This window comes from Protopterus annectens, chromosome 4.part0, assembly GCF_019279795.1.
Source record: "Protopterus annectens isolate FY-2018-M chromosome 4.part0, PAN1.0, whole genome shotgun sequence".
Lineage (NCBI taxonomy): Eukaryota > Metazoa > Chordata > Ceratodontiformes > Protopteridae > Protopterus > Protopterus annectens.
In genome coordinates this window covers 916,407,255-916,434,596 of record NC_056733.1, presented here as the reverse complement: position 1 = coordinate 916,434,596, position 27,342 = coordinate 916,407,255, and the positions used below count along the sequence as shown (strand labels likewise).

Genomic DNA, 27,342 nt, shown 5'->3' with positions numbered 1-27,342 from the left:
CCTGAGGTAAATTGGGCGCTGCTGTGCTCATCCCTTGAGACTGGTTCCAGGCACAGAATCTTTTCCATTTTTCAGCATAGGACTTTCTAGTGCTAGGCCTCCTTGCCTCTATAAAATGATATCCATCACAGGTTTACTGAGGGGTGGCAAAGGAGAGATTATGTAATTAGCCAGGCTGCAGAGTTCAGTGTTAGAAAATGAGGGTGCAGAATCTGGTTCAACTGTTGAGACAGCAGGGAAGGAGTCTGAGGCAGGTGCCATGGGGGTAACTGCGACACACTGTGCAGGAGGGGGTACCAGTGTTGGCGTGGCCAGTCTGGAGCAATCAAAACCATCCTTGGTTTGTCCTGTTTGATTTTTAGTAGTACTTTGGAGAACAGAGGCAGAGGGGGGAAGGCATAAACTGATAGGTTTATCCAGGTTTATCCAGCTGAAGGACAGAGCATCCACTTTCCAGGCTTGTTTGTGGGGAGTCCTTGTGCAAAATTTGTCCAATTGGTAGTTCCGGGGTGAGGCAAACAGGTCTATATATGGGCTCCCCCATTTGCTTGTCAACGTGTTGAAAATCCTTGGTTCCAGTTGCCACTCGTGTGGGTCAATGAGGTTTCTGCTTAGTCCGTCTGCCAGTGTATTTAACTTTCCTGGCAGGAATTGAGCTTGTAGGTGCACTTGGTAGCTCAAGGCTGTATTCCACAATGCCATGGCTAGTCTGCAGAGGAGGTAATAATGTGTACCCCCTGCCTGTTTATGTACCACATAGCAGTGGTGTTGTCCATCTTTACCATTCGTTGTCCTGGAATAATGTGGCACTTGAAGGCTGTCAGCATTCTGTACAGCTAACATTTCTTTTTGATTGATATGCAGGTGCATTTGACTTGGGTTCTATTTGCCCTGAATGCACTTCCCTGCCAGGTGAGCCCCCCATGCATAGTCTGATGCGTCTGTTGTTAGGGTTTGGGTGGCAGGGGGTGGTGTGAAAGGTAGTCCCTTGTTCTGGTGGCAGGCCTCTGCCCACCAAAGGGACTCTAGGCATAGGCAAGGTATGATAGGAATCATTGCTTCTAGATCCGGAGAATGTTGACACCATAGGCTTTTTAGATACCACCGTAGTTTCCTCATATGCAGTCTTGCATATGGAATTAGAAGAATGCAAGAGGCCATGAACCCCAAGGCTTGCAGTATTTGTCTTGCAGATAGCAGGGTCTTTGTGGCCACTTGTTTGAAGTAGGTTGTCAAATGAATGCGTTTCTCTGGCGTGACGTAGGCCATCTGGGCAGTTGTATTCAAGCTTGCTCCCAGGAATACAATTAGTTGACAGGGTACCAGGTGTGATTTTTTTCGTTTATAGTGTACCCCAGACAAGTTAGAACCCTTTGTACAAAGGCCAGATTATTCAAAAGTATGTCCTGGCTTTCTACCTGAATTAGACAATCATCCAGGTATGGGTATATTTGAATATTTCTTTGCCTGCAAAATGCAATAAATGGAGCTAGGCACTTTGTGAATACCCTGGGTGCAGTAGATAAGCCAAAGGGCAGTGCAGAGAACTGATTTGAAGCGTAGATATCTTCTACAAGATGTGGAACAGTTTTTTGTTGATCTTCTGCAAGATTCCCTGATTGGGATGTGCAGGTAAGCTTCTTTTAAATCTAGTGTTGCCAACCAGGCATCTTTGCCTAGCATAGGAAGTTATTGTTGAAGAGTCAGTATCTTGAATTTTGGAATCTCCAAAAAGGTGTTTAGAGTAGACAGGTCCAGGATAGGACACCATGAATTGTCTTTTCTGGGTACCAGGAAAAGTCTCGAGTAGAAACCTTGTCCCTTTTCCTCTGCTGGTACCAGTTGAATAGCCCCTATGTTTAAGAGAGAAAGTACTTGTTTTTGGGCCTCTGCCCACCGATTTGGGGGTAGGTCCAGCCACCCGCTTGGCGTTGGCAACGTATGGAATTGAAATCTGTATCCCTGGGACACTACATTTAAAACCCATTTGTCCTGGGTAACGAGTTCCCAATTCTTTGCATGAAGAGCAATCTTTCCCCCCAAAGGGGCAGCCAGTAGATAAGTGCTTGGAAATTTTAAAAGGAAGTCAGTGGGTCAGTTTACCCCATAGGGGGGAGTCTTACTACTCCCAAATTTGGAAGTGGAGGCCCACCACTGCTTAGTCCTTTGTGTCCCCTGGGTCTGAAACCTGGGATTTTTGCTGCGTCTGGGTTTTGCTTGAGAAGACCTGGAAGGGGCTAGAAAGGACCAGTTCTTAGAAGGCCAGTGCCTACTAAATCTAGGAGGCTGAACTTGTAAGAAATATTTAACAGTTTGCATAGATTTAGCTTTATCTTCCATCTTTTTAAGAACTTCCACAACCTTGTTACCAAACAGGCGGTCCTGATTCAAGGAAGCATCCAACAATTTAGCTTTAACATGATCTGGCAAAGATTGCTCCTTAAGCCAAGCATGCCTTCTGAGTACAAACCCAGTAACAGCTGCCCTGCAAAGAGACCTCTAATGAATCAAAACCACACTGCAAAGTATGTTTTCCAACTTGTTCAGCAGAATGCATTAAATCCTGTAATTCTTTATTTTCCTAACAGTAAGGAATCAACATCATTTTCTGTTTAAACAATCCAATAACACGTTGCTGATACTTTAACATATGAAACTGGCAGTTTAAACCCTAATGGCCAAGGTTGCAAAGTGTAAACCTTCTTACCCCATCTACCCAGCGCCCTGGAGTCTCTATCAGAAGGGGTAGGATTTTTAGCAGTAGAAGCCTTAATGCCCTCGGGCCCCTGTGAAATAGCCTCAGGGTCCGCAATAGTATTTTTAAAAAGAAACTTGTGTGACTCAGGAACCCTGTAGTATCCGTCTGGTTTTCTGGGAGCAGGAGGCAAGGTATCAGGGCCCAAACTAGATTCCGAAAAAGCATAATCAACAATGTCTAGTACAGGAGGAATAGCTAAAGGCCTATGCTGAGGTAGGAGTAAGAAATCCCTAAGCCTCTTTTCAGAATCAGAAAAATCCTGGCTTTCCCAGTGGAAATGCTCCCTTAGAGTATGTAAGGTTTCCCCAAAAGAAAAATCCTCTGGAGGGGAAAGCAGAGGGGATAGAGTCCTCTGCATCAGAATCCTCATAAGTAGATAAGGGCAAATCCATATCATCAGAAAAATCAGAAAAAACAGAATCCTGGTCAGAAGATTCATAAGTCACTTCAGTCCTAGGCCTTTTAGAAAGGGAGGTTGGCTACCCCTGATTAGAGTTATTAGATCTTCAGCCATTCTTATCATTTGTTTTTTAGGCATAGAGGCCTGAGCGTTGTTTTTTTAGGCATGGTTCGAGATTTAGGCATAAGAGAAGGAGGCATCGTTTTAATATGCAAGTCCGTAGGCATGAATACACCCTCAGAAGCTGGTGCCTGCACAGCGGCTCCGGACCCATCCAAGGTAGAGACATCCGTGGGTTCCACAGTTGAAGCATCTTGCGGCATAACCGGACTCCGAATGGGTCTCAGTAGAGGCCTGCGAATCTGACGTAGCGGGTATCGGGGCTACGAAAGCACCTCACTGAGTACCGGCGAACTGGCGACTAGCTTAGGAGAAGCATCATCGGCAGCTTTGGACCTAGGTGGCCTGTCTCTGTCTTTATCTTTGCGTTTTTTTGGAATGTAGGTAGTCGGGTGGCTTACCGAAGACATATCTGGATAATTGAACCGAGTACCAAAATATTTAGAAGCGAAAATGTACCGACGACGAATAGTTCGTGGATTAAATAAGGCACAAAGCTGACAGCGAGGTACGTCATGGTCAGGGCCTAGGCAAGGAATACAGTACAAATGAAAATCTTTATGAGGTATTTGCTTTCCACAAGAAATGCAATTATTGACTTTTACTGACACCGGTTTAGAGCAAGAAAAAGTTTCCCCAACGGGATACTTAGCTTTAGTTGAAGTCTTCGGTTCTGAAACTCGAAAACGAAAATTTCAGGAGTCGGCCGACCGGCACTTGCGAACTGCTTCTGCTTCGGGCACCGCACAGCAAGAAAGACTGATGTAATGGCGTCAGCTGCATGCTTTATACCCCTGACTACCTGACATCATGGAAGATGAGACAGCAACCGACGCAGGACCCAAGACTTTGATAATCAGGCCGACTGAGGGCTACTACAAGCAGATAACCCGAATGTAATGACTGCAGCAGTGAAACACGAAGAACATCCCTGTCTCTGTCGCCCCTACCTTTCTGCAGTAGTATCAGAGGGCTTTCTCCATGCGCCACTGATTCACTGAATGAGTCACACTTCTGAATGATGAAAAGCGTAACTCAGAAATCTATTAAAAAACAAATGCATCCAGCACACTCATCTAACTTACATCTACCGACTCCATTGTCTCACAACAGCAGGGGAGGGTAGGCAGAATCAATAAAGCTCACCACTGGTTTTACACAACAGATCTGGTTTCAACAGACTGAGATTAGAAGAGATCATAGCAAAGTTGTTCCACAGATCATGTCTTAAAGCATAAATGTGCCATATCCGAGACAACAGAGAGAAGCAGTACAACATACTAAGCCAATAAGAAGCAACAGAGAGCAGTACAACATACTAAGCCAATAAGAGGCAACAGAGAGAAGCAGTACAACATACTAAGCCACCAAGCCATTCTAAAGGCATACATTTGTGCTCTGGAACATGAAACAATGATCTGAATGTGATCATTTCTTCTTATGTAAACGCATCTAAGAGGGACAAAACTCAAGTTTTTTCTCAAAATACCTTGAAATCCAGCTTTCATTCACAGCACTTGACCAAAGACTTGCCTAGACTGTTCACAAACACATTATGCTAATGGAAAGCAGTTTACCTGAAAGTTGAGCCCCAGATGTATCATAGGTTCACAGGAGGTTACTACGCTATTGGCCCCTAGGGCCTTTATAAGCCTAAGAAAGAAAAATAACCAGGGATACTATTAAGCGATTCTGGAAATCCCATGAAAATCTGCATAAAGTAGAGTAACGTTGAGACCAAGGAAAGACACAAATGAACTTGATGCAAAGGTTAGATGAAAATGAGGCTCAAGAATCAACATCCAAGATAAGCAGGGATGAGATAAAAAAAGAACCGATGCACTCACCATAACGTTCCATCTCAGTAGCTGTACTTTATTTGTCTTCAACCTGTGGGTTTTGGATCCACATCGATCCAACACAGCCGCATTTTCCAGCTATGGATCCGAGCTCCAGACTCCTCCCTTTACCCATAATGCCCCTGTCTCCCTTCTCCCTTCAGATCGAGTTTGCTGCCTAAAAGATATCATATACCCGACGCAATATCACCTTACCATAACAGGAATCTCCATGACACTTCCAGTCCTGGACAGAGTCAAGGGCCATACACTTTATACAAAGCTAAACACAGCCTGCATCCATGACAAGGTCAGGGGGAAGGGGGAGGTTGAACACAAATGAAGTACTACTACTCAGATGGAATGTTATGGTGAATACATAACTTCTTTATCTGAAGTATTTTACTTCATTTGATCTTCAACCTGTGGGACAGAGTCCCCAGCTACCATAAACTCCTGGGTGGCCCGCATGGAAGTATATTCCAGAGCGCTGCAGAGCCAAAGAATGCTCTATTCCGAGACACAATATAAAACTTGTAATGAGAAATGAAGGTATGAGATGAGGACCAAATAGCTGCTGAGCAGATATCTAAAGACATCCTAGACCAGAAGGAAACTGACATAGCCATAGATCGGGTGGAATGTGCCTTCACTTGTCCTGACAGGGACCTATCTTTCACCTCGTAGGCTTGAGCAATGCACAAGGAAATCCAGTGAACAATTATTACCTTGGAAACTGGCTTGCCTAAAAACGGTTTAGTATACGACACGAATATCTGGTCAGATTTGCGAAAGGGTTTCGTTCTATGTAAATAAAATTTCAGTTGTCTATGAACATCAAGCAAATGCAACTTGTATTCCCCTTTGTTCTGGAAGTTGGGGAAGAAAACTGGTAAATTTACTGTCTGGTTAATATTGGCTTCCGAGGCCACCTTAGGAAGAAAGGATGGAATAGTACACAACGACACTCTATCCTTGCGAAAGATCATATAAGGCACCTTAATAGAATGAGCTTGAAGCTCTGACACTCTTCTGGCTGAGGTAATAGCCACCAAGAATATAGTTTTCCATGTCAAAAACTGTAGCTCAACCAATGCTGCAGGTTTGAAAGGTGCAGAAACCAATGCCTGTAACACTAAGGTAAGATCCTGCAGAGGCATAGGTTCCTTAACCGGAGGTCTAAGTAGAAAGGCCCCCTTAAGGAAGGGCTTATAAAGTTTGGAAGAAGCCAGGGAAGACATATTCATCCCCACATGGAAATTAGAGATAGCTGCCAGTTGCACCTTAACTGTGGAAGAACTAGCACCCTGATGGAAGATGCTGGCCAAAAATTCTAAAACCGCTGAAAGAGGAGCTGTGAAAGGATCCAAAGCCCGCTGAGTGCTCCATATGGAAAAATGTCTCTGCTTAATACGATGCACCTTTCTGGTGGAGGATTTGTGAGCCACCACCAAAATGGACTTTATAGGGGATGACAATCTGGGAGTTCTGATAATCATGGGAACCGAAGCAGCCAAGCTGTGAGCTTCAGACTGTCCATATCGGGGTGAGGGATCCCTGAGGGATGAGAAAGAAGATCTGGATCTGGAACTAGATCCAATGTCCATGGAGGAATAAGTAGGTGAGATCAAGTGAGGGGAGCCAAAGCTGGCGAGGCCAGAAAGGAGCTATGAGGATAACCGTGCTCCTCAGCCTTCGAGCTTTCTGAAGAAATTTGGACATAAGTGGAACTGCAGGATAAGCATAGAGGAGACCGGGAGGCCAAGCATGAACCAGTGCATCTCTGGGGGCTTCCCCCTCCGGGGGGTTCAGAGTGAAAAACTGGTTGCATTTCGCGTTGGAAGGAGATGTGAAGAGATCGCAGCAAGGCTGACCCCACTTTAGAAAGATCTGTTCCGCTAGTGAAGGATTCAGAGACCACTCATAAGGCATTAGGATCGATCTGCTGAGCCTGTCCACTAGAATGTTGGACCGCCCCAGAATGTGCATTGCTGCCAGAAAGCGGCTGGTGGAGATTGCCAATTCCCACAGTCTCATGACTTCTCGACAGAGGGGATAAGATCTGGTTCCCCCTTGTTTTTTGATGTACAAAACAACTGACATATTGTCTGTCTGAATGGCAATCATCCCTAAAGGAAGATGGGCATGAAGTGCCTGCAACACCAGAAGAACTGCCGTCAGATGGGCATGAAGTGCCTGCAACACTAGAAGAACTGCCCTCATCTCTAGAATGTTGATATGCAACTCGGTCTCGAAGGAGGACCACGTGCCTTGGACCGTCCTTCCCAAGCAGTGCACCCCCCCCCCAACCCTAGCTGGGAGGCATCCATGGTCACCGTGGTTTTGAGAAAAACAGGATGAAAGGAACGTCCTTTGAGAATATCTAGAGATTGAATCCATCACTGAAGGGAGTCCCTGCATGCCCTTGAGATTCTCTCTGGAAAGGTGAGAGGAAGGTCTAACAGGGACCACTGGACCGCAAGTGTCTATTGAAGAACTCTCATATGAAGGCGAGCCAACGGCAGGAGATTGACTGTGGCCGCCATAGAACCTAATGCTCTGAGAACTGCTGCAGCTGTGGGGACTTGAGCATGAAGAATTTGTAAGACATGCAATCTTAAACTGTGTATCCTGTCTGGGGTGAGAAAAACCCTCATTTGAAGACTGCCCAAACGTACCCCAAAAAAGTCCAGAATCTGGACCGGCTCTAGAGAAGATTTGTCCAGAATGATGGTAATACCCAGATTGTTCGCTAAATGGATAAAGTAATCCCTGGCCTGACAAAGTAGATGCTCTAAGGGGGCAGCAAAGAGCCAATCATCCAGGTATGGAAAGACCAGAATACCCTGGAGCCTCAGGTGAGTCGCTACAACTGCCATCACTTTGGTAAACACCCGGGGGCTGTGGTGAGACCAAAGGGAAGGGCTCTGAACTGGTAGTGATTGGCTCCCAGATGGAAGCGAAGAACCCTCCAGGAGTGCTTGTCCATTCTGACGTGGTAGTATGCATCCTGGAGAACAATCAAGCACATCCAAGTCTGTGGCCTGCAGAAAGGGCATGATAAGATTGAAGCGTGACCATCCGGAATTTTGTCTTGGGTACTGACAAGTTCAATGTGGACAGGTCCAAGATGGGTCTAAGGTCCCATGTTTTCTTTGGCACTAAAAAAACCTGGAGTAAACACCAGATGTGGACTGGTCTGGGGGGACGTGTTGGATGACTCATTTCTTTAGCAGCTTTCCTATTTCTAGCGTTGCCTCCTCCCATTGCACAGGGGGGACATCTGAGAGGAGTTTGTTTGAACGGGGATGTTCCTTGAATGGAACGAAATATCCTCTAGATATGATTCTCAACACCCAGCGATCTTTCGTAATGGACTCCCATTCCTTCTGTTGTAGTGGCAGGTCACCCTCAAATGCCTCCAGAGATTAGCAGTCAGGCAACTTTTCAGGGCTGCTGCCCAGGTGCCTCCAAAAAGGGTTCTCGGGACCCGAAATTCCTAGGACCCCCTCTGCCTCTGGAGAATCCTAAGCATCCTGGGAAATTGCCTGAGACTTCTGGAACCACATCTTCTTCGTTCCTCACTGATTCCTGGAAAAGGATTTTTGGGGAGAGGAGAACCGGATCCCGATGGCTGACAGTGTCTTCCCATCCTTCTCACTCTGGACCAGAGTCTCTTTCACCGACTTCCCGAAGAGGGAAGAACCATAATAGGGGGTGCTAGTGAAAGATGCCTCGAATGGCTCCAAAAATTGACACAACCGGAGCCAGGTGTGACACCTGATAGCAACACCTGTTCTGGCCGCCCTTGTAGCCCCCTCCATAGCATGAGACAGCAGTCATATGGACGTGCTGAAAATCGCTTTTAGAGTGGCCATTCAGGTAGAGAAGGTATTTTTGTCCTCCACCGACATGGACTCTGCGGTAGACTCCGTGAATTCCTTCACTAGGTCTCTCTGGAGTCTAATGACGTGTGCCATATAGTTCAACGCTCACACGAGAAGGTCGCTGAAGCATATATTCACTTCCCAAAACAGTCCATCGCTCTTGATTCTCCATCAGGGGGATGAACCGTGGAGCTCTCCTGAGCGAGCTCCTTCTTGGTGGCAGCTGCCACCATCATCACATCTACCAGGGACCCTTTGTTCCAATGCGTCCTGTCTGACGGGGGACTCAATACTTTGTCAGGGTGCTTAGGGGTGGACTCTGTTGTGTCCGGCTCCTTCCATGCCCTAGATCTTATCAAATCCATGAGTGGATCAGCAGGAGGGGACACCCAAGAGGTAGATGGGCCCATGACATCTCCAAAGGAGACATCCTTCATTGGGGTGACTTTGGGGAACCTTCCCCTTTATCCAAGTCCGGGTCTTCTGTGAGGGACACTGGTGGAGAGTCTAAGTGCCTCCTCTTACACTTACAATTGTGGAGTACCTCCTCAAGGGGACTCTCCGAGGAGGACTCACAAACCTCTTGATGTTCCATTGGAACTTCCTGGGGCATAGCGACCACGGGCTGTTCCTGAGATAGCAAGACGGTCAGAACCGCACTCAGAGCCGAAGGGGTGTGGGCGCAGTCAGAGGACGAAATGGTCAGAGGCCTCTACACCAAGAGAACCCTCTTCACCACGTCGAATGCAGAGGGGGAGTGAACCTCTTGGCATGTACTGGCGGGGCCCATCCCCCTCTGAGCTGACAAGGGAGTCAGAGCCGAGATGCCGAGTGGGATGCTCAGCTCCAAAGCACTTGGAGCAGACAGGTCCCCCCTCGGATCCGACCCAGAGGCTACGGCTCCAAGAGCCTAGATCTGATCCAGTCAGATCCGACAAGCTCAAGGCAATGGCCAGCATTGAGGTACATGGTACTGTCGGCGCCAACCCTTTGAAGAACTCCAAAACAGCTGGTCAGATGGAGATGGGAGGAGTTATTGGTCAGAACAAAGGTTGCAAGGAGGCCCCTGCGGAGGGAGAGGGTGCCAGAAAGACCCTCATCTGGATCTGGGTGTGGATAAATCTCTGCATCATCTTGTCCATCTCGGCAAATGAGATCTGAAGTGAGAAAGGAGACGTAGGGGGCATTATGGGTAAGGGGAGGAGTCTGGAGCTCAGATCCAGAACTGGAAAATGTGGCTGTGTCAGATCTGATGTGGATCCGAAACCCACAGGTTGAAGATCAAATGAAGTAAACTACTTCAGATTGATGATGTTTAATCTATCAACAGAGAAACCGCCAGGAACAGATGGTGTATTCCTATAGACATTTGGAAATTAGAAGGGAAGAAGGTGCTAAGGATCTCAAAGGTTGTGTTTAACAACCTTTGAGATCCTTAGCACCTTCTAAGGATCTCAAAGGTTGTGTTTAACAATATTTTTGGGGGTCTGTACCAGCAGCATCTTGGAAGAAAGTTGTGGTGCCTGTAGACCTAAACAGTTATTTATTTTTTGTTTCCTTAATAGAGTTCATGGATCTTAAATTACCATTTTCAGGAACAGCCCAAGTGAAAATCTTGTAAATAAGCATTATAAAACTGATTCATACATTTTCAAAACACACAAAACAAATTTTCAACAAAACGTTTTGCATATTTATGTATAACACCAGGTCAATTATTACAAGTAGAAAGACATTCGTAAGTGGGGAGATATAATAGATGCCCAGATAATTACTTAAGATGCTTAGGTACTTGTGTGCAGATTGAGCTGCTCTGGAAGGTGAGGAGGTGGGTCCCTATCAGTTGATAATGTTTTCAGAAACTCGCAATTCATATGCTCGAGACCATATGATCGAGTTTTTGAAAACTTGAAGCTTTTGAATGGAAATTGCGGTACACTGCAGATCTAGAAATTTACCATTTTAGTTACTGTAGTGCCCCCATGCAAAAACAGAAAAAAAAGGTAGATTTTTGTGTGCTTTTTTTTTAATGTTTGAGTTTTCGGAAACGTGATCGTATGGTCTTGACTGTATGAATTTATACTTTCTGAAAACTCGTTCAACTGACACAGACCGGATTAGGCACTTCTGTGGGAAATTGGAAAAGTAGTAGATGTGGAGGCAGTAAGTGGCCAGCTATAAATGTGAACAGAGGGTGATGTTTTAAGGGACGGTGGGGATGGAGTGGCAGAGTTGAGTGAGAAGGAGAGTATAAACTGAAGATGAATGGGGGTGGGGAGGGAGTGGAAGTGTTTAAAAGTGTCAATTACAGTGGTATGAGGTAAGTGCCAAGGCTGCGATTACATCTAGTACAGGTTGAGGGAATTAAGATTATGTGACCAGCCTGGAAGCAACAGCAGACAGGGTTGGAAATGATTTGGCGGGCGGCGAGTTATATTTGGAGGCTGTGGCAATGACAGAGTCCACACTGCAATTGTGATAGGAGGATACCTTTCCAGATGATAGCTCTGACAGCATAACTGAGAAGGGAACAATTTTTGGACTATAAAAATCAGTGAGTTTAATTTTACTTTTTTTTTTTACAAGTGTGGTTGATGAAATTTAATAACTGATCAAGTCAGAGTCCCAGTTTTTTGAAAGAGATTGCGGTTTCAATGAAACCATTTGGGTCAGAAATTGTAAGATTTAAGGCCCATATTTCTTTATCTGTGTGTGCGCGCGTGTGCACAGGCATGTGTACGTGCATGTGTGTGTTCAGTTTAATATAAAATTGAAGCAGATCAGAAATCAAACAGGAAAGGAATAATGTTGAAATGGGGAGCTGTTTGAGAAATAAGAAGCAGCACCACCACCACCACTACCACAACCACCACACAGAATACTACATTTAAAGGCAGCAGAACATATAGGGTCATTAGCCTAGTAACCTCCTATGATATTGGCCATGCTTCTAAGGGCTTTTAAGTTATTAGCCTAGTAATCTCCTGAGAACCAATAAGTATTTCAGAAGTAAATCAAAAGGTGCTTCAACAAAGTATTAGTTTAAGGGTGTGCACACTTATGCAACCAGCTTATTGTTAAGTTTTTTTATCTTTTATATTTTTTCTCCTAACAGATTTGCTTGTTTTTCAACTGAATTGTACAGGTTATAGGTCACATTAAAGGTGGGAAAAGGTTTGAAATGACTTATTGTGGTCTCTTTTTTTATATCACAAAAACCTGGCATTTTAACAGGGGTGTGTACACTTTTTATATCCAATGTGTCATATATATATATATATATATATATATATATATATATATATATATATATATATATATATGCATATGTATGTATGTATGTAAATTATATTAACATCATTGAGGAGTTAAATATCAAACGAAATATTTGGTTGGGGTACTTCAAATACCCAAGCAATGACTGGCACACTTACACCTCTAAACGTGGATATGCTCAGCATTTGTTTGTTAATAACAATGACCTGCAACAAACTACAATTACCCACTAGAAGCTCTAATGTCTTTGTCCTGGTCCTTATCAGCCTAGCTCAAACCCGTACCAAACCCCACATCTCCATATTCCTGGTTAAAGCTGATCAGAAACCAGTCATCTTCCCCATCATGATCAACGGTACAACCCCAACAACCAAATGAATTGTCCAGGGCAAGCCTTCTTCAGCCTATAAAAGATCTATGGAAATATCCCAATAATTCCTTACAAATGGGCTCAACTGAGAGAAAGATACTACATTCACCTCTAAACATTTACCAGCAATTAAACAGCTGCATAGAAAAATCAACACCTGTCATCCCTAAATATAATAGTAAACCTCTCTGGAAGAACCCCTTGTACTAACAAATTGCATTAAAAACAAGGAAATAAAAAAGTAAAAAAATGCTCCTTCCACTGCCTCAAGAACAGTGAAATACATCAACAAGAAACTTAAGAGCGCTATTAGTTAAGTGTGGTACAAGCTTAAGGTTGTGACGGATACCAAATGAAACTAGAAATCTTTCTTCATGGTTTGCAATTTTAGTGATTCATCCTGAATTTCTGTCCTTTATTTGTTTCAGGACTTCTCCCTGACACATGACCATGTGCATCTGGCAAATAACTCTTAAAACCAAGCTGAATAATGTACACACTTTCATGTCGTACCTGTCCAGGGCTCTACTCCCCCGGTTGTTAGGGACTGAGTTGAATCCTGAAGCAAGCATGCAGCACACACAAGTACCCAGACACATTAATGTAGGTTTGTTTATCGGGTTTCTGTAAACATGACATTTTTGCAAAGTCATTTAAAAATGGTCTGGTTTCATTGGTGGAAGGTTAACAGTCTACTCCAAATATGCCACTAAGAAGAGATCCTCAAAAGGTTCAAATACTGTGGGGATTGCGAGAGACTTGGGTTCCTCCAGAACCAACAGATCCAAATATCTCTTCTTGGAAACAGATGCGTTTATTCTCTCAAATCAAATGCTCACACTCAACTGTGTGAGAGTAATACATCCTCGGGTACAGAGCCTGATAAGATAGTCCATCGGAGTCATACTTTAGGGAAATGCCATCAGAGCCATGTATACCAAGTCCAAAGAGGAAGAGGATTTTAAAACCAGAACACAAGAAGGGTTTTTCTTGAGCATTTGCTGTTCAGAGGACACTGTGTTGAATGTCACTGTACAGCCTCATGCCACTGCAGAAACAGCTCCTCTGATATCCTTTTAACTAAATGAATGAACTGGGGCAGTGACTCCATTTTGTGAGATGAGGCCAGAGTATGAAATACGCATCAATTGGAGAACAGACATATGTGTGGAGTAGAAAACTAAACTCCCCTTCTAAGCTTTCCCTGAGGGTTCTACTCTGCTCCACATAGTTATCCAACCTCAACTCTGGAGTCCCTAAAGATGGAGAGAAACCTGTACCTTTCTTTCAGTAGCTGCCACCTAATGCAATCAGACGGCCATATTCTGATCCATTTTTAAATGTGTGATGTACCTATCTTACTGTATGCAGCCCAGGAAGACATGCTAGTAGCTACCTGTGTGTCCTCCTCCAAAACAGTAAGGCTGGCAAAAATAGCAGATGAAACCACCAGAGACTGGATAGTTGTCTCACAGGCAGAAGCATCCCCTGGCCGATGGGATGTCATCAGGACTAACTTTTGCCTAGAATCCCTTTTGAAGGCCCTCTCAACCTCAACTTCCTTGGTGCTATTTTTTTGTACACCTTCTAACAGGAAGACCTTCCCCAAGGAATTCCAACAAATACTTGTAGTATGGCTAAGAGAGAAGAAATTGGCAAAGTGAGGTCTTCCATGTTTCTTTAGGCTTTTCTCATAAAACCTGCACAAGTCTGGGGGAAAAAGTTGCAACCCTAATTGACAAAAAAGGCACCTGAATGCAAATCTAACTGATTTATCTACACTCACAAAGGTTCTTCAGGCCTGCATAGGACATTATTCTGGGGCCAGATAATGTATCCCAACCAAAATTGGCATGCAAAAACAGGGTGCAATCTAAAAAGCAAAAAATTAAAATAAAACACACACACACACCCAACCACACACACACACACAGACACACACAGACACACACAGACACACACAGACACACACAGACACACACAGACACACACAGACACACACATATATACACATATATACACACACACACATATATACACACGCACACATATATACACACGCACACACACATATATACACACGCACACACATATATATATATACACACACACACACATATATATATATACACACACACACACATATATATATACACACGCACACACATATATATATATACACACACACACACACATATATACACACGCACACACATATATACACACGCACACACATATATACACACGCACACACATATACACACACGCACACACTAGGCCACTTACCTTTTTGAAGACTCTTTACAACAGAAGCTCTGGTGTTATAGGTGAGAAACTAATGACAGCAAACTATCATACTTCTTCTTCTTTCGGCTTTTCCCAGTAAGGGGTTGCCACAGTGGCTCATCTGTCTGCTTATGATTGACAGTGGATTTTCACGGTGTCGAGTAGCCAGCCCGGCGCCCAACCTTCCACAGAAGGCATACACATGCACGCACTCACACCTACGGCCAATTTAGAGTGTCCAATCCAACCATGTCTTTGGGATGTGGGAGGAAACCGGAGCACCAGGAGGAAACCCATGTGACCACAGGGAAGACATGCACACTCCACACAGAAGGCACCCTAGCCGAGAATCGAACCAGAGAACCTCCTGCTGTGAGGCGGCAACACTAAACAGCATAAAAGCATGTGACAAAAATGAACTGAAGATGGCATATGAGCTGATGTCCTCTTTTATCCAACATGCTGGCTTGCAATGTTATGTGGGAAGGATTTTACCCAGTGCCCTTATATCTGCAGTACCTCACTGGTTAGACATGACCCTGTGGCCAACTCCCACAGGTCAGGAACTGTACTGCATCACTGATCTCCAAGAATAGCATCCATCTTCTTCACTCTATGGTCATGAAAATGTGGTACTACTAAACTACACACAGTTCATATTCCTCACTTCAAATGTGTCTTAATGTTGTTGTTTTTCTTTCGGCTTTTCCCGGTTAGGGGTCCCAACAGTGGAACTCCAGTCCGCTAATGCTTGGCAGTATATTTTTACGGTGCCAAGGTGCCAGCTCGACGCCCAACCTTCAACGAAGGCACGCCCATTCACACGTCTTTCAAATGTTACTCGACCGCGGGGAGGACATGCAGACTCCACACAGAAGGCGCTCCAGCCGAGAATCGAACGGGAGAACCTCTCGCTGTGAGGTGACAATGCTACCGCTGCACCACCGCGACTTCACAAAACAAATATTAGCCTAGGGTTGTATCCTTGTACCCTACTACTGTAGCCAACTGTAAATTTACCATGTCTACTACAGTCTAGCTTTGCTGTCAGTCAGTTATTTAACGTTTACACGCGGTGACCTGCTGCACGTACATTTGCCCCTCATTACCCTTCTGTGTTATCATTTGCTCCTTTTTGTCACTGTTAAAGCTAGTGTATAAACGTGAATATAGTGTCCTGTGGTTTTTTATTTTTTTGCACTGTTTCCTGTGGAACTCCAATAAAATAGGCTTCCCTCATTTGGAGATCCCAGTCAAGAAAAAATCCTAGTTAGTCCAGCAGTTTTGCTTCAAAGATGCATTTACAGTTCCTCCCCACCTCGATTAGAATTATCTGAAACAATGTCCTATTATATGACAAGTGCTGTCTCAGCCTTCTGGCTCTTCTAACTTTCTCTGCTCAGGTGTAGCACGTCCGCTCCGGTGTCACCTTTACACCTCCTGCCAAAAACACCTGTTATAGCATTAAAAATGCAGGAGCCATTCTGTTTTCATGAAAATTTTATTTTGTTCCTAGCATCACCACTCGTAAATCCAAGAGGTCACTGGCCTGATGGTCTGGATTTGTGTCAGGCAGTGCTTGTTCTTCCCCAGTGCAGAGCACACCAACACAAAGGCCCTAGGCCTAAGGCTCAAACTCGCCAAAGCAGATATGCAGTTAAAGGCAATCCAGGAGACTCTAGAGAAAGCAGGTCACATACAGTTGAAAAATGTTTTGAATCAAGTACAGTTAAAATGATTTTTATGTTAGTTAGTCGAGTGCTACTTTTTTTCTCTGCATCAAATGGTCCACAAAATAAATTCAAACTTTTTTAAATATTTGTTTTCCTTTCTTATTTTTGGAGTTTGTTTGTAATGATAACTGAAATATAAGCAATGGGAAATCAGAGTGTGTTTCATTTTTTCTGTTTGTAAAATAAGAATTAAAAAGAAAAAAAATGATACTCGCGCTATTAAATTAGCCTGGGTTCTATCACAGCTGCAGAGCAACTGAAGATCACCACACATGCTCTCATTATAAAAAAAGCTGGTACACATCCCTAGCTAACCTTGCACACTACTAATCGTCTGACATGCTAATACCTTGTCACAACTGATAGCCAGCTGTGTGAAGCAGCATTCTTGGCCAGTGCTTTAGAAACACCTATTCTTGCAAATGGATTACTGAAGGGGAGGATTTTCCTCATCCCTGTGCTACATCAGCCCTGGAGAGGATTAAAACCGCATCACAAAAAGTTCATCGAATGCAGCTATGCGGACTTGAATTTCAATGAAGACTGCCATCAATGAAATTGATTTCCTGAAAGAGTTACTGATTCGTCCTGAACTAATGGAAGAATACTAAGCAAAATACACCGGAAGACTACAATTCTTATACTTGGGAAGACATGGCTTTACAAGCACAAGAGTGAAACTAAAACTTAAATTATGATGACTGCCAATCTAACCATTACGATTCAAAGAATAGTGATCACAACTCTCAAATTCTTTGCTCATGAATTCAAGACTAGCCCAAAACAATGGTGGGAAGGCCCAAATTACCCTAATTCACACAGAACAAAAGGCTTCGCAATCAACATGCACTTTCTGAATAATCGTCTGGCATTACTAACAGACTGTAATCCTCTATGATTTACCAAGAACTCCAACATTTTACTAGAGTAATGGGGCAAATGAGGAAAACTCAGAGACATTCTGTAAAGTCAGAGACAGTTGAGAAGTATGACAATCATTTGTCCCTGCTGTCCTCGGCCTAGCATAACCTGGTACACTCCGATGCTACTCCGCAGATAAGTGAAGGACTTAAGATTTTGCACTTGAAACCTGTCCAAAATATTCTGTCACATGGTTTGCCACAACACAGCTTCTAACCACGTTTACAACATACAATTTCATGGTGTGTTTTTTTTTTTAACATACATTTCACATGATTAACTTATAAAACTATTACTAATAATTTGCGATATGCACCAAGGACTGCTACTTATCCTGCGGAAAGGACAAGAATGGGCAAACTGTTTTATATCAACCAGGAACATATGCATGAAAATCACTAATAATGATATACAGTATACCACCAGCTTGAGTTTTCAACACTGAAAAATTGGAGCACTGAACAGTACCTTGTGCCCATGGGGTCTCTGTTAGTTTATCAAATGTCCAAATTATGGACACCCATATGGACAAACCCCCCCATGCACCCCCAGTCCCCCTAATTATTTATACCAACTCCAAGATCGCATTACAGTGGTGAAACAGCAAATTCCCTGATCCCTACTGTACAGCGATCTCAGTCAGAATGGTTTGTTGAACCAAACTGGTTTTGACAATTTGGATGCTCACTAAACTAAGATAGGACTGTGCCCAGGCAGCCCTTCATCAGGCTAACAGTAAATCAGTTGAAGTAACAGCCATTCCAAGACAGTGTACAATGAAGCAATAAACTAATCTTTAAGGCCTAAAGGCAATGCTTAACTTGTTTACTACATACCCAGCAGCGAGTCTGACCCCAGCATAAATTGTGAACCTTGTAGAGCTATCACAGACTCTCAATCTCACAAGTAATGATGCCTGAAGTCGGCGTAATGTCACATTTTCCTTTTTGACTCTTCTCCTGAACAGTTTCTTATGAGTTACATGACAGAAAGCATCTTCACTTACCACGATGCCGGTTCGTTGTTTTGTCAAACATTAACATGGCATCATCTACCTGTGATGAAAAATAATGGTAAATGTTAAAAATAAAAATGTTTCATATCAATTGCCAACATCATTTTTCTAAATGCACTTTGAACAGAAACATGCTGTGATTAGAAAATAAATGCTGAGGTACAACACAAGAACACAAGGACTATATCTGCCGAAGAGGAGAGGAGAGTTTAGTGAAACAGAAATCACGTTACATGCTGCTCACTCTTACTACATGTGGTAGTCGGAGAGACAAAATACTGAAGCAAACTAATGTAAACTAGCACCAATGCTACTTGTAGTAGGGGGTCTGGGACACACTATAAATGCAGATTCACTTAAAGTGGGACCAGTGCTACATGGATTAGGGGCTAGGAAGACATTACAGAAGGAATCCTATCAAAAGGGGGACTAGTATTACTTGGAATTGGGTTGAGACAGACAGTACATATACAAACCCAGTTAAGGTGGGACCACTGCTACTTGGGGGAAGAAATTAATTGTACTTATACAAACGTACAACTGAAACCACACAGAAATGCTGGTACTTCTTTAAATAGTAAATGTTAACCCTGGAAGGATACCATTTCCCAGTAGTTAGGGACTTAGACACACGCAGGGAGTAATCTAGCCTTTGACCATCATGTGTCTACAGTGGTGAGGAAATCATTCTATGTTGCGCAACTTATAAACAAAGGTATAGCATCTAAGTCTAAGGAAGTCATTGTTCCACTGTATTCGGCATTCATCAGACCTACAGGTTCATAGGTGTGTACTAGGCTAATGGGCCTGGAGCCTTTACAAGCCTAGCCCATAGGATTACCCTGGCTTCGTGCCACCCGACCTTAGTTCCTAGTGCCTCTGTCGAGTAGAGCCACTGGAGTGATCCCTGGGGTGAATCTTCTATTTCCCATCCACTCACCAAGATTTCTCTTGAAGAGGGCCAGTGAGGTGCTCCGCTTGACATGCATGGGAAGTCTATTCCATAGCATGGGCAGTCTCTGGGTTATGAACCTGTCCCTCCAGCATGTTCTGTTGATTGTGGTAATGAGGTTGAGGTCTCTGGAGCGCCTGGTGTGGAGGGATTGGGATTTCTTCAGATGTAGCATTTCTAATAGAGATGGGTCAGACATGGCTTTGTAAGTCAAGCAGAGATCGTCACTAAGTAGGCGATATGAGACAGAGAATAGTTGGAGTTTTTTGACTCTGTCCGTACAGGACAAGAGTTTAAGGCCTAGGATCCTCTTTGTGAGGTACTTGCGGCCTCTCCAGTTGTTGCAGGTATCTAGTGAGGTACATGCCAAATGGAGCATTGTACTCGATGACTGGCCTAATGAGGGAAGAGTGGAGGGAGACAATGATTTCTTTTCTTCCTGGATGCATAACCCTTAGTAATGAGATGTGCCACACAGAAAGACTTTCTGACCACAGTGGCAATGTGGTGGTCAAAAGAGAGGTTGATGTCAAAGTACAGCTGTGTACACTTAGCATAAATGTAGATGTTCGAGTGCATTCACTGCTGCAGTCATTACATTTGGGTAATCTGCTGGCAGGTTGCCCTCAGTCGGCCTGAATTCCAAAGTCTTGGGTCCTGCGTTGGTTGCTGTCTTCTCTTCCATGACGTCAGGTCGTTGGTGGTATAAAACATGCAGCCAACGCCATTTTCTTTAGTTTTTCTTGTCCCCGATGTCAGGTGCCCCCAAAAAGGTAGCCAATTTATATTTATATTTATATATATATATATATATATATATATATATATATATATATATATATATATATATATATATATATATATATAAATATGCATGCATCAATATAAACTTTACCTTCATCTACAAGCAAATACACCACATAGGTTGTAGAAGATAGAGAAGGAAAGATAAATTTCAGAATGACAGGGGGATGGCGGGAGGGTAATCTAGACTGCAACAGTGAATACACTTGTACATCTACATTTATGGTAAGTGTACACAACTGTACTATGTTCTTAGTGTTTCACTGTTGCAGTCATTACTTTTGGGTAGAATCCCAAAGCTATGGTTGGGGGGGGGGGGGCTGGATCTAAACAGCATTAGGTGCGGCTATAAGGCCCTGCAGCACTGCAGTGGCAAAGCCTGCCCTGGACTTAGAGTAAAGAGGCAAATGGTAATGCTTTGTAAAGGTGTGAACAGAACTCCTAGTAGCAGCCTCTAGAATGCCTCTGGTTGGTACTCCGCTGAGAAAGGCTGCTGAAGTAGCTGCAGCTCTGGTGGAATGAGACCTAATGCACTTGGGCACAGGTTTACCATGGTGTAAGTAGCAGAAACGGATGCAGTGGCTTATCCACTTTGAAATTGTCTGCTTTGAAATAGCCTTTCCTTCTGATCCTGCAGCATATGACACTAGTAGCTGCTCAGTTTTTCTTAGAGCTTTAGTCCTGCTCAAGTAGAATCTTAGCTGTATACGTCCAAGGAATGCAGAATTCTTTCCCCCTTGTTCTGCGGATTTGGATAGAAAGTTGGCAGATGAACTGTTTGGTTAAGGGCCACACTGGGAACCACCTTAGGCATAAAAGTAGAATTTGTCCTCAGAGACACCCTGTCTAGGTAAAATATGATAAAAGGCTCTACAGCCATGAGGGCCTGTAGCTCTGAAACTATTCTTTCTGAAGTAATTGCTAGTAGCAGAGCTGTTTTCCATGATAAGAACTTTAGATCAGCAGAAGCAGCTGGTTCAAATGGAGGCAGGGTGAGCTTTTCCAACACATAATTGAGGTCCCATACAGGTATTGGTGATCTTCTAGGAGGCCTTACATTTTTGGCTCCTCTAAGATACTCCTTTAGTAAAGGATGAGAAAAGATTGGTGGCTCTGTATTGTAATGAGCCAAAATGGCAGAGGCATGGATTTTGATTGATGAGAAAGATAGGCCTTTGTCAAGCATTTCAGTTAAGTATGGTAATATCTGAGGAATATGCGGTTCTGCTGTATCAGTTCCTTGTGCTTGATTCCAAGCACATAATCTCTTCCATTTGTCACCATACGATTTTCTAGTACTAGGCCTTCTGGCTTCCAAAATGACATCCATCACAGCTTTACTGAGAGGTGTTGTTTGTATGACTACATGATTAGCCATGCTGCCAGGTTCAGAGTCTGTAGTTGACTGTGCAGGATCTGATTGTTTTGCTGGGACAGTAGTTGCGGTCTTTGAGGCAAGGTCCAAGCTGGGTATTGAGACAAGTTTCTTAGGATTGGGTACCAGTATTGGCGGGCCCAGTCCGGGGCAATTAAAATCATCTTTGGCTTCTCTTGTCTGACTTTTAGGAGGACCTTGGTTAGAAGGGGCAGAGGAGGAAAGGCGTAAACAAATATGTTTTTCCAACTGAAGGATAAGGCGCCCACTTTCCATGCTTGTCTGTGATAAGTCGTTGTGCAGAAACTTTTCAATTGATAATTTTGTGGAGAAGCAAACAGATCTATAGCTGGGCTCCCCCATTTCTCTGTTATCATGCTGAAGACTTGTGGATTTAGTTTCCACTCGTGAGGATCCATAAGGTTTCTGCTTAAATCGTCTGCCAGAGTGTTTTGTTTTCCTGGCAGGAACTGAGCTTGAAGATGCATTTGGTAGGTCAAAGCTGTGTCCCACAGTGCCATGGCTAATCTGCAAAGGGGGTATGAGTGTGTGCCCCCTTGCTTGTTTATAAACCACATGACTGTGGTGTTGTCCGTCTTTATCAGTAGTTGTCCTGGATGAAGTAAGTCCTTGATGGCTATTAGGGCATTTTGAACAGCTAGCATCTCTTTCTGGTTGGTATGCAGATGCATTTGTTTTGGTGTCCATAAGCCCTGAATGCATCTTCCTGCCATGTGTGCCCCCCAAGCATAATCTGATGCGTCTGTTCTTAAGGTTTGGCTGACAGGGGGTAGAGTGAAGGGCAGTCCCATGTTTTGGTGACATGCCTTTGCCCACCACAGAAACTCCTGTTGCAGGCAGGGAATGAGAGGAATTATTGTTTCCAGACTGTGACAATGTTGACTCCATACACTTTTTAGGTACCATTGAAGTTTCCTCATATGCAGTCTCGCATATGGAATTAGTAGAATGCAGGATGCCATGAACCCCAAAGCCTGCAGAATTTGTCTTGCAGGAAACTGGGTTTTTGTTGCCATTTGTTTGAAGTATGTTGTCAGTTGCCTTTGTTTGTCTGGCGTAAGGTACGCCATCTGGGCAGTTGTATTCAAGCTTGTGCCCAGGGATGTAATTATTTGAGAGGGTACCAGCTGTGATTTCTTTTCGTTTATTGTGTACCCTAGGCATGTTAGAAGCCTTTTTACAAACGCCACATGTTGAAGAAGAGTGTCCTTGTCCTCTGCTTGAATGAGACAGTTGTCCAGATAAGGATACATTTGTATGCTTCTTTGTCTGCAGAATGCAATTACTGGTGCCAGGCACTTTGTAAAGACCCTGGGCACAGTAGATAAGCCAAAGGGCAGTGCAGAGAATTGGTAATGCAAAAATACCTGCCTTGAAGCGGAGGTATCTTCTGCAGGATTCCCTTATTGGGATATGCAGGTATGCCTCTTAAGTCTAGAGTCACTAACCAAACGTTCCTGGCCAGCATAGGCAGTAGCTGTTGTAAAGTCAGCATTTTGAATTTTGGAATGTCCAGGAACGCGTTCAAAATCAATAAGTCCAGTATTGGACGCCATGCATACTCTTTTCTGGGTACCAGGAACAGTCTTGAATAAAAACCTCGTCCTTTTTCCTGTTCTGGTACTGGTTGAATAGCCCCCATATCCATGAGGGACGTAACTTGTTTCTGAGCCTCTGCCCACTGATTTTGTGGCAGATCTGGCCAACCATTTGGAATTGGCAAAGTATGGTAATGAAATCTGTACCCCTGGGATACTATGTTTAATATCCACTTGTCCTGGCCAATTTTGAGCAAGAAGTGCTAGTCCCCCCCAAGGGGGCTGTAAAAAGGTAAGTGCTTGGTGAAGGTAGAGGAAAGTCATTGAGACTGCTTACTGTAGGGTCGTGCTTTGTTTCCTCCAGATTTGGAGGTGGAGGCACCCCATTGCTTTGACCTGTAAGAACTCTGTGATTGGTATCTGGAGCCTTTTGAGTGTCTGGATTTGCCTTGAGTGGCTCTGTTAGATACAGGAAAGGACCAATTTTAGTAGGCCAATGCCTACTGAACCTGGGTGGTTGCACTTGCAAGAAATCTTTTACAGTTTGCATAGATTTAGCTTTGTCTTCCATTTTCTTTAAAACCTCTTCTGCCTTATTACCAAACAGAGTATCATGCTGCAAGGGGGCATCCAACAATTTAGCTTTAACATGATCAGGCAGATTTTGCTCCTTCAGCCAGGCATGCCTTCTTATCACAGATCCAGTTATGGCGGCCCTGCAAGAGGCCTCCAAGGAATCAAAACCACATTGCAAAGTATGCTTTCCAACTTGTTCTGCTGAATGCAATAATTCCTGTAACTCTATTTTCCACACAATCAGAAATCAACATCATTTTCTGTTTCAGTAAGCCCATAACATGCTGTTGATATTTAAGCATATGAAACTGGCAGTTTAAGGCCCTGATTGCCAAGGTTGCAGACGAATAAACATTATTTCCCCATCTATCCAGCGCCCTGGAATCTCTATCAGAGGGGGTAGAATTTTTGGCTGTAGAGGCCTTTACACCCTTGGGACCCTGCAAAATAGTCTCAGGATCAGCAGCAGGATTTTTGAATAGAAATCTGTGGGAGTCAGGAACCCTGTAATATCTGTCTGGCTTACTAGGAGCCAGAGGTAGGGAATCAGGAGCCATGCTTGATTCCGAAAACACATAATCAACAATGGCTAATACAGGAGGTATTGCCAAAGGCCTATGCTGAGGCAGAAGAAGGAAATCCCTAAGCCTCTTTTTTGATTCAGAGAAATCCTGACTCTCCCAATGAAAATGTTCCCTTAAAGTATGCAAAGTCTCTCCAAAAGAGTAATCCTCAGGACATGCAGATGGGATGGATTCCTCTGCATCAGAATCCTCATAGGGTGGAATAGAAAATTCCTGAAAAGAAGAGGAATCAGAAGAAATGGAAACATGATCTGAAGATTCATAATCAGTGCCTTTGCCTAGGCCTCTTAGCAGGGGGGGGGTTTGGGAACCCCTGATCAAGGTAATTAAATCCTCAGCCATTTTAATCTGTTTTTTAGGCATAGGGGCCTGAGCACGTGGCTCATGCATCGGTTTTTTGACATAGATGAGGTTTTTGACCTTGCTTTTGAGGCTGGCATCGGTTTAATATAGAAATGTTGAGGCCTGAAAACACCCTCAGAAGTCGGTGCCTGCTCAGCGGCTCCAGACCCATCCAAGGGAGAGACATCCGCGGGTTCAATACTCTGAGAATCTCACGGCATACCGGACTCCGAATGGGTCTCGGTAGAGACCTGCGACTCAAAAGTAGCGGGTATCAGGGGCAGCTAAAGCGCCTCACTGAGTACCTGCGAGCCGGCGACTAGCTCAGGAGAAGCTTCGTTGTCGGTTTTGGACCTCGACGGTCTGTCTCTGTCTTTTTCTTTGCGTTTTTTTGTGAACTCCGGTAGTCGGATTGCTAATAGACGACATTTCAGGATAATTAAATGTTGATCTAAAATATTTAGAAGCAAAAATATACCAACGCTTAATAGTGCGTTGGTTAAATCTAGCACAAAACCGAAAGCAAGGCATGTTATGATCTGGGCCTAGGCAAGGAATAAAGTACAAATGAAAATCCTTATGAGGTATTTGCTTCCCACAAGTAATGCAATTTTTAACTTTTACTGACATCGGTAAGGAGCAAGAAAAAGTTTCCCCAACGGGATACTTAACTTTAGTTTGAAGACTTCGGTTCTGAAACTCGAATGCGAAAATTTCAGGAGTTGGTCAACCGGCACTTGGGAACTGCTTCTGCTTCAGGCACCATGCAGCAAGAAAGACTGAATAAAATGGCGTCGGCTGCATGTTTTATACCCCTGACATTATGGAAGAGGAGACAGCAACCGACGCAAGACCCAAGACTTTGTTATTCAGGCTGACTGAGGGCAACCTGCAAGCAGATTACCCAAATGTAATGACTGCAACAGTGAAACATGAAGAACATCATTATGACAGTGTGTTTCACACAAGGAGGTGTCTGTGTCACATGGGTGTAGTACAAGGAAGACAGCAGGAGAATGAGTCAGGCCTATTCAGAAAGGCTGTGGTCATGGATGGAGCTGAGGCTAGTATGCTAGTCAAATTGGAGGGGGTAACTCTGGCAATGGAGTGGGGTTTCCCAGCCAGACCAGTCAAGGGACCAATAAGTAATAATTTAGGTGGCTGGATTAATGGAACCTAAAGGTCAGTCACAAAGAGGTGCCGGGAGATGTTTTCAATATTCCTTTCACATGAAAATTTTGGCCTTAGTGCTTGCTGTATGCAGAGTCGAATCACCCAGCAATGGTCTACTTCATGCTCGAAGGTCAGCAAAATAGGGGACCTCATTCATCTTTGATGCAGACAAACAACCCCACTTTCTCTCCCAGCACTAGTAAGAGGGGACATTTTAATTAAGTGGCTACACAGTCAGGGATGCTAGAGGATTTCACATGAGGTTTTAAACAGCTACCCAGTAAAAAGTTAGAGTATCACCCTTTGGGCTGTTCCCTGAGAAACAGGCATGGAAATTCCATCTTATTCATCTTCACCTGAAAACCTGGAAGGGTAGTCAACAAATTATTATAAAGATAACAGTGTCTGACTCAGCTGAATGACAGCAGTGTCTGCTTCAGTTGAGTAGTACGCTGACATTTCAAAGTACAAAAGATGGCCACAGAAGCACCAATGGTGAACGCAGACACACAGTCCATCTTTAGGCTTTTGCCATTAGGGAAAAAAGACCCAGCAGTGGTTGGGCATGGTACTTGTGGGGCAGTACTACATGGATAGATGCGGACCTATGGACTGCTCCATTGCCATTCGAGAAGTTCAATACCTTTCGGCACTGGAAGACAATGCAAAGATAAGCAGGGACAACACAGAACATTTGGATGACTGTCTTTGTGGAACGGTGCCCACACAAAAATGACAGTACACGGACAATGCTTTCATGGAGGTGAACTGAGGGTTCTCTCTGGCAGTGTAGAAGGCTGAAGAATGGGAAATTTTTACAGATGTGATGGGTAGTATTTATTTTGGGCTTATTTTAAGGAGTGTTGGTTTAGAGAGGCATGTACACTGGAGATGAGGAACAAGGGGAAGGTATGCATTGCAGAAATGGATTTTTTCCCCAGCAATAGTGGCCTTGCAATTGTGGATGGACAGATGAGAACAGGTCAGTGAGACTTAGGTCATACAATAATGTCACATATCACCATGTCAATAACCAACTGAACTGGGGGGGGGAGGTGCAATGGGGGCAGGATGACAAGGCACTTAACTTTTTGATGCCAAACTTTGAATATATCTAACAGAGTCCAGCCCTTTGTAGACTTAGGAAACCCATTAGCAGATTCCCTTTCTAGCTCACAGTGGGCCCATTTCAGGAGGTAGGTGTCAAAAGCAGCATCAGTGCCATAACATATACTGACCCCTTTTTGGGTTCTGTAGGCAAGTGAGAATGGTGGACAATGATTTGTACTCTCAGTTCACAGGCAAGGATAATGAATGACAAGACAGTACAACACTTCTAGAATGGAAAATGGAAAGCTACATGGCCTATTCCA

At 43.9% G+C, this 27,342-nt stretch overlaps 1 protein-coding gene across 8 annotated transcripts in view; it reads right to left on the bottom strand.

Annotated features, from left to right (window-relative positions):
* Positions 1 to 27,342, bottom strand: part of MSI1 (musashi RNA binding protein 1) — a 755,253-nt gene that overhangs the window by 280,696 nt on the left and 447,215 nt on the right. For all 8 annotated transcript variants that reach the window (XM_044068892.1, XM_044068894.1, XM_044068889.1 and 5 more), the window contains exon 7: positions 18,596 to 18,644. In XM_044068892.1, the coding sequence (XP_043924827.1) occupies positions 18,596 to 18,644 (49 nt within the window). The remainder of the gene's footprint in view (positions 1 to 18,595; positions 18,645 to 27,342) is intronic.